At 41.9% G+C, this 10,556-nt stretch overlaps 1 protein-coding gene across 1 annotated transcript in view; it reads right to left on the bottom strand.

The window, feature by feature from the left end:
* The window catches only part of LOC103918445 (chromosome unknown open reading frame, human C7orf31), a gene marked incomplete at its 3' end in the record, with an annotated part of 26,194 nt that extends 16,579 nt beyond the window's left edge, over positions 1 to 9,615 (bottom strand). The window contains 3 exon segments of the mRNA XM_009325757.1: positions 3,758 to 3,796; positions 4,373 to 4,510; positions 9,482 to 9,615. Of these exon segments, the coding sequence (XP_009324032.1) occupies positions 3,758 to 3,796; positions 4,373 to 4,510; positions 9,482 to 9,615 (311 nt within the window).
* Between the last annotated feature and the right edge of the window lie 941 nt (positions 9,616 to 10,556).

The following is a 10,556-nucleotide window of genomic DNA, read 5'->3' as shown; positions in this document are numbered from 1 at the left end:
GGAGTGGGGTGGATGGAGCTCCCCCCCCCCCGGCATCTCTATTTAAAACCCCTCCCCCCCAGCTTGGCAGGCCTATGACCGAAGATGCTCTTCCCCTCCTCTGACAGATGGACCCCGTCAGCCCCCAGTAGACCAGGTTTCTCAAAGCAAGTCTCATGGTCTAAGTAGCTGAACCCCTGGCTGTGGCACCAGTCCTGTAACCATTTATATATCCTCAGTTTCAAAATCTAAGTCCTGCAGGGCTGGATTTTGAGAGGTGCTGAGCACCCATGCCTGAATCCAAAGCTCCTGAGAACACTGAGCAATTCCCTCTCTGAAGGCCTGGCCCTTACAGCCCCTCACCATGCACCCGTAACACTCAGTAGGAGCTGTGGGAATGCTTTGAATGGGTGCAGGTTCCATCTTTTGATCCTATAAGGAGTTAAGTTATTCCTATGTTATGGGCATCACTTTCAGCCAAAGGGCTCCCAGAATCCAGCCAAACTGCGTGGTCCTTTTCACTGAAAATAATCTGATGAGAAGACACCACTGTACCTGTCTTTGAATTTAAAGAATGGAAAACAAATCAGTTGTTAATACGGGACATCAGGTAAAAAAAACAACAAACTACAACAGAAGAGAGAGCAAACAGGAGTGCCAAAATGAAGGAAATGCAGTTGGAAAAATCAGCCATAATCAGTAAGATTTTCCTGGTATTAGAAATAGCCTTATAGTTCTGACCTGGCCTTGCTAAAGCTGAGTTTGACCCAAGGGGTCTAATCGAGTGTCTGTTGTTAAAAGGAATGGGTGGCCTTAATTGTATGGCTGAAGAAGAGATGTTGGTTGCAAGAAAGGGAGAGAAATTATGCTGAATCAGAAGGGATTTGTTTGACTTTTATGGCTGGCTCAATGGGCTCCCAAGGCTTGCGGGTTATAGCACAGTCCAACGGGAATATGCTCATACTACTCTGGCTTTAACCACAAGTTCAGAATTGTCTTCTCTTTCTTCTTTAAGCACTTTCCCACAATAGCACTGTCCAGTGTAATGTGTGCTTCTGTGCCACGGGTGCTGTCAGTTGAGCAATGCAAGCATCTGTGGTCAGACAGCCTTCCAGCTCTCCTGCAAGGCTGTATTGTAAACATATTTATTTAGGCTTCTCATACTTCCTCGCTGAAATTTGTGCCAGTGCTATCAGAGGCACAGCCACGAAAAGACTTCATTTGCATCTTGCCCACTTCAGCTTTCTCCTCTATAATTGTTTGCACTAGAGTAAGTTCCTAATTAATTTCTAGCCTGTATCTGGTAGGTTTCACTGAGATCAGCAAAGGTGGTGCCGTTGGGGATACTGTAGCTCTGCTACTTACCTGGAAGCTAATCTGTGTAATACAGAAGCTTAGTGTGGAGGAAAGGCTACTCTGTTTTGCCCCTACAATAGCACTATCAGGATTGTGATGTCTGGCTATGCTCTGAACAACTCTTCTGCAGTATCACTTTACTGTGAGAGTTGCCCAAGACAAACAACAAATGGATGTCATGAACATGGGTTTATAAAGTAGCTTGCAACCCTCTTCTCCCTTTCTGACTGCTAAGTTGGTTTTCTGAGATGAGGCATGTAGTCGCTGCGACTCATCTGCTTTCTCATGAAAGCACTCTACCTGTGTACTGTGCCCGAGTTGGCCAAAACCTTTGCTTGCTTGCAATGTGAGGGTAGGAATGTAAAAACAGGTATACAGACTGTATGCCACCTAGGCATTTTCCACCTTGTGGAAAAGGGAAGGCTTGTTTCTGGACCTCTTTTTCTCTTCAGAGTGGAATTCACTTGGGTGGATCAGGGGCTTTACACTAGTGTGCCTGGACAACAAATAATCCAAGGGATTGCATGTTCAGAAAAGAAAAACACGAGCAATGAAAATTCTTGTTTCAAGCTCATTATACATTCTTGCACTGATCCTATCACTGTGGGATCACAGCACCTTGTCATGCTCCTGGGATGGAAGTCCCATCAGCATCATTTAACAAGAGCAAGTGCTGGATTCTCCACCTGGAACGGGGTAATCCTGGTTATATGTACAAATTGGGGGATGAGGGGCTGGAGAGCAGCCCCGCAGAAAGAGATCTGGGGGTTTGGGTTGATGGCAAGTTGAATATGAGTCAACAGTGTGCCCTGGCAGCCAAAAGGGCCAACTGTGTCTTGGGGTGCATCAAGCACAGCATAGCTAGCCGGTCGAGGGAGGTGATTGTCCCACTCTACACTGCACTGGTGTGGCCCCACCTCGAGTACTGTGTGCAGTTTTGGGCGCCTCAATATAAGAAGGACATCAAATTATTAGAGTGTGTCCAGAGGAGGGCAACCAAGATGATGAAAGGTCTCGAGGGCAAGACTTATGGGGAGCAGCTGAGGTCACTTGGTTTGTTCAGCTTGAAGAAGAGAAGGCTGAGGGGTGACCACATCACAGTCTACAACTTCCTCAAGAGGAGCAGCGGAGGGGGATGTGCTGATCTCCTGTCTCTGGTGACCAGCCATAGGAAATGGAGTGAAGCTGCATCAGGGGAAGTTCAGGTTGGACATTAAGAAAATGTTCTTCACTGAGAGGGTGGTCAGTCACTGGAACAGGCTCCCTAGGGAAGTGGTCATGGCACCAACCCTGTCAGAGTTCAAGGAGCGTCTGGATGACGCTCTCTGTCATATTGTTTAGTTTTAGGTAGTCCTGTGAGGAGCAGGGAGTTGGACTTGATGATCCTTATGGGTCCCTTCCAACTCGAGATATTCTATGATTCTATGATCATTTTACAGGGCGGCTAGTTCATGATAACACAGAGCAGAGCAAGGACAGGAAGGCATCTTTCCAGTCTTTGAGTCATGTTTTAACCCTTGGACAGCCATGCACATGCCTAGTCTGCATCTTTCATTCCTGTTCTCCAGGAAAGCCTGCAGGGCTGAAGGCTATCCTTGAACTTCTCCAAGTCAGCCCTAAGCAGCAGCATGTTCTGCCTTCAGAGCTTTCCTGTAAGTCAGTAATGATGATTTGAAGCCTACCCGAGTGTCTCAACAACAGAGATTTGGCATCATTGTTTGCCTATCTATCTATCTATCTATCTATCTATCTATCTATCTATCTATCTATCTATCAGCAAGTCAGTTTTTTTTTTCGTTTGTTTTGACTAATGCCATCATAATGAACAAGAAGTTTTGGAACTGGTTTCAGTGGAAGTGGCACCAACCCGAATATATTCTAGAGAATAAATTGGTTGCGGTAAGAGGCTAGGAGAAGGAGCCCTCACTCAGAAAGCATACTCCAGAGCTCTTCCCCTCAGCTGTTGTCTAGACAGATCTCTTCTTTTACCACAGCTTTCTGAAAAAGCTGAGCACTGACTTTTCATGTTTATGCCTATGGGAGTTGTGGATGCTGAGCATCAGTGTAAGTTAGGCCAATAGCGACATTTTTAAGGTCAGGAAGGGTGTTTGGGACAGCAGCCAACAGTAAATAATTATCAAATGATGGGCAAAAAATAAATCTGGTCATTTGGAACTTTAAGTGTTTCAGCGAAACACTGTGCAGAGATTTGTGGGTACCAATATATTCCCACATTAATATTTAGGGCAATGTGAAAAGGGTAGAAGCTTAAACTGCCCATTTTTGGAATGGCAAAATGATATTTTGATATTTGCATGTCTCGGTCTACATTGCTGTCTAACCTGTTAGCTGTCTGTTGCTATTCTTGTTAAAAACCCATCACTTAAACATTTTGATTATAAGAAGTATTTGTCTAGCCTACCTTGACCAAGGGTCTACACCACTACCGTAATGTTGATGCCTGTAAGGGACGAGGCCCACATGGCTGTGCTGTAAGCACAGACAATGCCCCAGGGAAAGCTCCAGAAGCCAGCCACGGGGAGGGGCCCGGTGTCACTCTCCTTGACTGACTAATGTCTCAACCAATCCTGGAGATGGGGTAAAAGAAGACTCTAGAAACCTTGGGCTGGAGCCAAGAAATAGGGGCGCATGTGAGCCTCCTGGGGGCACTCTCCACACCGACACCCCCCCGTTGGCAGGTCCGACGCTGGATCCAGGATTGGTGATTTCTTTATCTCTCTCTACCTCTCTCCTGCTTCCCAGCTTTTTTCTCTTTCTCTTTCTCTCTCCTCCTTCTCCTTCTCGCTCTCTGCTTTTGATGTTGTTAAGTAATACAAGGCCTACCTCAACTCCTCACAAAGCCGCTTAGCTTGTATTATATATTAAGACATAGAGGGTTGATGCTTATAGAAGTGTTTGTGCCATTAAAGTTGGAGTTTGTTTTTGGACCTTGAGTGTTATTTCACCTTAATCCACACCGAGGGGATTTGTGGATCTTAGTCACTCTCCCCTTCTCCTAGGTGGGACGTGACAATGCCCTTCAACAAATGTACGTGGAGACTTGTCCTTTGCCCTGTAGTCTTCTGGCAATACAGGTTGTGCAATTCCTCCATGCTCCCTTTCTGCTCCCCAGGGAAGCTTGCAGCAGTGAAAGGATTCCCTGAACTCTTTATATCTGAAAGAAAAAAAAAACCAAAATGTCCTTTAATGGCAGCAACAGTGATGGTTACTTGAAATCTTTTAAACAATGACAACTTGGCTTTATTTTCTTGGCTCTGAGTTATTCAGTCTTATTCTGGGTAATGCTATTGTGGTGAACTGTCACTAGGAGAAGTAAGTACAACGGTGATCGGCAATTGTTTAATTAAGGTTGAATCAAGTCTATTATGTTTTGATCAGTGAGAGGAAGAAAGAAGCTGATAGATATGTGCAGCATGTACATCTCACAGCATAATCGAGTCTCAGCTGCCAGCACATAGATACCTGCACTGTCCCTTCAGTACTACGTAAGTGGCATATGGACAGCAAATATATGCAATGGCACAGATGGAAGCTTTAGCATCTAATTCCCACTGATTTCAGATTTGTTATTTGTGCCTTTGAAAACCTCCCCTCTCCATCTCTAGAGAGGTGAGAAATGTTACTGTTTAGTAGCTGTAATTCACACTGGATGCAAGCTGTGTCAGGCATTTCACATGGATGTGCTAGTGGCTGAGAATATTCAGTACATTCCCATACATCTGTGTCATTTGAAATCAAGCGGTTCAACGTGTTTAGATGCATGTTCACCTCACATAGTTTTGGATTACAGTATTGTAAAGATGAACATCAAACTCACTGAAAATTTAAATCTTCCTTTTCTTTTGGGTGGCAGCAGTTTTCCAGTCAGGAGAACACGTCTTCTTATTAAGGAGATAAGTCCTGCGAGGAGCAGGGAGTTGAACTCAATGATCCTTATGGGTCCCTTCCAACTTGAGTTATTCTATGATTCTATCATTTTGTAAGAACCAAATTGAGTGATTTAAATTTGACTTAGTTGTCCAGGATTTTCTGAAAACCTTATCAAGGAAGTAATGAACCATTGTTGTATGTGATGGGGATGGTCACCCTTGGGATGTTTTACTGGTGTGCTGTCCTCATTCATATGAAACCGGAGAGAGTGATGTTTAGGTGAATGAGCTGGGAGCCAGCAGCCATGTCTGCGTTTGTTGTCAGCCCTTCCATCACTGAGTGGCCCCTATTCTTGCTTTAGCTAGACCTCATCTGTGCTACCATCTTTTTCTGATATTGGGTGTTTCTTTACTGATGAGTGAAGCGGCTGGACATGGCTGCAGACCAGTAGGAGTGCCTTTGTTGACTGTGGTATAGCCACTGCACTGCTATCAAAGCACAGGCTGTGGTGAATCATGCAGATATTCCAACTCGCTCCCAATTACCTTGGGTTTCTCTGCCCTGAGCTCCAAAGTATGGTGTTGCTCTAGGTTTCTGGATGTGTGATTCCTGATGGAGTGAGGTGTATCAGCTAAAGAAATCCTTGTTTAAACAGAGTTGTTATTAATCTTTGCTAGTGTTGATCATTACTTTGGAGATGGAGGGAGAGGGTGTTTTTTATTAAGCTATACTGGGAAAAAGTGCCACTCTGCAGGTACTAGCTAGAGTCAGACTTATGGTGTTTTTCAGGTGTAAGGTTCCCCTAATTCTGACTTCATCTTACATTGATTCAAAGGTAGAATAACATCCCTGAGCCCACATCTCCTAAAATGTGAGGAGAAATAGGCTTCTTCTTATGTGGCTATGAGCATTTCCATGAACACTACAATCCTGACCTTCGTTATGCGTATGGGCTTTTAAGGAAGAAAAAATAATGGCTACAAAAACTTCTTCTCAGAGTACATTTAGACTCAAACTGTGGTAGAGTCCTAGATATCTAAACAGATCTTAGGGAAATCTATGGGAGAGATCGTGATCTACAAGACACAGACAGTGCTGCTGTGCTGTATTTTGTTCTGTCTGGTTTCTTGGCAGCACAGTGCCCTCCTATCATATAGTTCCTTCCATGTGGTTCAGCACCACTCTGCTGCTACCTGATGCTGTTCCTCTATCCAGTTTTCCAGGGTGCAAAGGGCAATATGTATGTATTGTACGATGTACCCAAATAAGAATCTGATGTGCCATAGATTATCAGAAAGCTTTTCTGTTTTTAAGTTTCTGAAGGAACTCAAACATCCATTTCTTAAGTTCTGTCTAAAGCCTCGTTTCCCCTTTCTGAAAGTAGTCAGGCAGATGCCAAGTCACCTGCATGGCTGTGGTGTTTGAATTCATTAAACTGACTCTCACTGGAAACATTAATAAATCATTCTTGGTGACTGCTATCTATAGGTTACTAAGTTGCAGAACAACCACTTTATCTTAGACAGAAAAGAGAAGCATTGCACACAAAGGTCTGATCATCCATTCAGTCCAAACAGGACTTTGTTAAGCTTAAAATGTTTCCAAGTCTCTTTCTCACAAAGAAACATTTATAGCTGATATTGATCCAGTGATATTGAAGATCTCAAGGACACAGAAAAAAATGTCTCTGCTCAGAGAATATCAAATGAGGGATAGGGTGAACAAAGTTTTAAAGAGTGTATCATGAACAATCCTTAAGAGTCTCAGCAATATAGTCAATGATTTAACAGAGACTATTACCATTTCTAACCTCCACAATTGTAGATTTATTCTGAATTCTGACAGCCAACTTCCAGTTTTCTGGCTTTTTTGTTCAGACAAAAAAAAAAAAGCTAACGTTCTGGGATCAGAACATTAGTTTGCTAGTGCCTCCCTTATTTTTAAAAAGTTACATTTTTCCCTTCAAATTTGTTTTGTTGTGGGGAGCTCAAACCAGAGTGTATGAATACAGTGTCTTAGATTGTGAGCTTGTGAAGGGCTCCAGTAACTGATATGATCAGTGCATGAAGCCAACACATCTGAGGGGGGGTGTTGCCAACAGCTTGCAGAAGGTCTGTGGAAAGAGAGTTCTTAGAGGGATAGGATTAAGACCTGCCTTTGTATGAGTTCACACAGGGTGCATTCACACTGGCATTTTAGTTTGGATCAGGAGTGCACTTTTGGCATGAATCTCCCAATGGTCTCTATTTTGCACTGCCTTGGTCTTGGAGTACATGAACTGGGTTCCTTCTGGATGAAATTAACTGGAAGATGTGTTCCAGGAACGCACCAGGAGGGCACCACAGACACAAATGGACCCTCAGTCCCTGGAATCACACTAGAGGTAATGCAAAGTAAAGAGCACCTGAAATGCATTTTTTCTGGACCTCAGATCCTCAGCACCAACTGTTTCACTCTATTCATCTTGTCCTGTAGTCCACAATACTTGCCAACATAGACATAGTCACTGAGCAACATACTGATTTGGAATTCATTGAATTCTTTGGGGGGTGGGAATGGCTGAACTTTTTTTTAATTAACTCTTCCCCAATAAACATATAAATAACTATATACATCATCTTAGTATATCAATGCTGAATCTGACTATCTGATCATAGGGTAAAATCCTTAGGGTACCTTCTTTGTATATATGTAACCTAACATTATACAAATATACATGCGTGCCTCTGGTTATTCATGGGCACTGTTTATCAATGCAAATATTGGTAACAAATACTCTAGTCCAAGATGACAATGTAATAAAATTCATGGATGCAGTATTTTTAAAAGCTGAGAACAACTGTGTTCTATTTATTTATTTACTTGTAATTATATGACTAGGAAAAAAATGCACCATTTTAAAAACATGTATGATATTGTAAAACACGCAGCCACCCTCTTTTGAGGTATAAATTGGTGAGTTCATGGGAGTGTGTGTTTGCATTAGCAGAAAAATGTAGCTTACTGCCTGTATTACAATGCAGATTTTCCTGTTCACAGAGAAAAGAAATGTTATGACCTGGCCATACTTATTTCTTGTTTGTGTTTCAGAGCTGGGTCTAACATAGTTGTCATCTGAAAGATGCTTTGCTTGTGCGTTCAGATCCTGATATCGCAGCCTATTCTGAGCTTAATTTTTCCTTTTGCTGGGTATCCTGTGTAGCCAACATGAATCTTCCCTGTATATTCACTAAAATTTAGATCAGGCCTATAATTCAGTAAACTTTCATGTCTGTCAATAGTTAAAACAGTTCAGATGGAAGTTCACCCAAATTCCTGTAATGCAAGGAATACAACAAAAACTTGCCTCAGGGAAAATACGTAAGTGGGAGGCATCAAGACACAGTTTGACAAGTGTGATAATCCAATAATATGAAAATACTCTGACTAGAATTCAGATGTTGGATATGAGACACTACAAATAATGGAAGAAGTTAGCAGTAGTAGTAAACCAGAAGGCTGTCAATAAGATGGAAACTAAGAATTGATCTTGCTAACAAAAGAGATAAAATCTCACATGAAAGAACACTGGAGGACTTGAGGTTAACTCTGGAATCTGTTATGTATGTAAAAAAATAGAAATTTAGATTAAAAAAAAAATTGTCATGAGTACTGAGCAGCATGGAGGTTCAGCTTTCCAGAACTTAAGAACTGCAGGAATTCTGCCATATCTTGCCCCCTAGCTAACAGTATAATTGGGCCTGTAAAAGAGAGTAAAAACGCATTGATTCCTGAAACTTCCTGATTACATATTGATGACTACAAAAGCAAAATTCAGGCTTCCTGTAATTTTAAATTTTAATTATAAAGTTTATCTCCGTAATTCTAGGTCAACCTGTAATGCAGAAAAAAAAAAGGTTCAGAACAGGCGTAGATCAAAGAATAACATGATAAATGTTGGTGATTGGTTTGTGAAATATGCTCATTTTTTCCAAATTAGAAATACAATATACAGGTTGGTTTTATGAAAGTTAATTCAGGAGATGTTGCGCCCTAAAGCCACAGCATAACATATTTTAGCATTCCTCTTTTCAGGTGTAATCAACATATTTCCCAGGGAACTGACAGACTATTGCACGTTTTGTTTCATTAAAACAAAAAGAAAAAATTGTGTCTTGCCAGAAAAATGTAACCATTAGAAAATACTTTTGGTAAGAGCAAATGGATATCAAATACTTTTAATGAAATTATTTACCTTTATGAGTTCTGTTCTTACCTGTCTTGTGAGACAGTTGGACAAGAAGGAATTTGAAGCTGAGTTAGTACCTCATTGGACTCAAAGGCTCTTGATAGGATTTTGGTACCTTCAATTTCTCTATAGTTGTGGGGCAGGTCATGCAGCAGCAGCATGTTTTGTGTTTGAGCTTCTAGGGGGGACTCAAAGGCTCTTGATAGGATTTTGGTTCCTTCAATTTCTCTATAGTAGTGGGGCAGGTCATGCAGCAGCATCATGTTTTGTGTTTGAGCTTCTAGGGAAAAATACAGGGATAAAATACCAAATATCAAAGGTTTTGTTAGTGCATCTGGAGGCTAAAGAGGAAACATAGATGAGTTCTGCCTAATTCTGACAAGTGTCAACAGGAAACAATGGTTGCTTTTACTACTGCTACTGGTTATTTGTACCAGGTTACAAAAATAAAACAAAAAAAAGAGGCAGATTAAAGAGGTGTGATACTGTTGTTTTGTATTACTGATGAAGAGGAGCTGGAAATAAACTTTCAAGTAATGGGAGGAGAAAGTTTGGGCTTGCACTCGGAAAGTCTTACTTGTGAAAGTCTCACTTGGTGAATTTGGATTCACTGTAAAGTTCCAGTCCCACTCTGAAAAGGATAATATTAAACCCACGATACTTTTCATAGAAAATAATTTTTTCCTTAATTGCCATGATTTTTGGCTTTCTACCTCTGTGCCGAGGGGAAATGCTTTAGTCCTCCTTTCACCTGAGTGAAGTTGTGGGAAATGCTTTAATCCTCCTTTCACTTGAGTGAAGTTGTATTTCAACACTGGTTGATTAGCTCTTTGTGAGGAGAGGTGCTATCTTAGGTCAGTATAAACCCCTCTGCTTTCTAGAACGCCATGCAGGCATTTATATCTGAACAAGTTGCCTCTGTTCTGAGCTGCTCTGTTGTGCAAGAGAAAGGCACCAGGACTTGTACTTTCTACCCGGTGAAGCTCTGGTTCACAGCATCGAGAGTCTTCTCTCAAAAAACACCAGCAACTTCTTAGATTAAGTATACGAAGAAGCACTACTGCTTCCTCCCCCTCCACCAGGAGCCAGCAGAGCATTCCCT

This window comes from Pygoscelis adeliae, unplaced genomic scaffold, assembly GCF_000699105.1.
Source record: "Pygoscelis adeliae isolate BGI_AS28 unplaced genomic scaffold, ASM69910v1 Scaffold226, whole genome shotgun sequence".
NCBI lineage: Eukaryota > Metazoa > Chordata > Aves > Sphenisciformes > Spheniscidae > Pygoscelis > Pygoscelis adeliae.
Note: the sequence above shows the minus strand (reverse complement) of the source record. Positions and strands in the feature narration are given on the sequence as shown.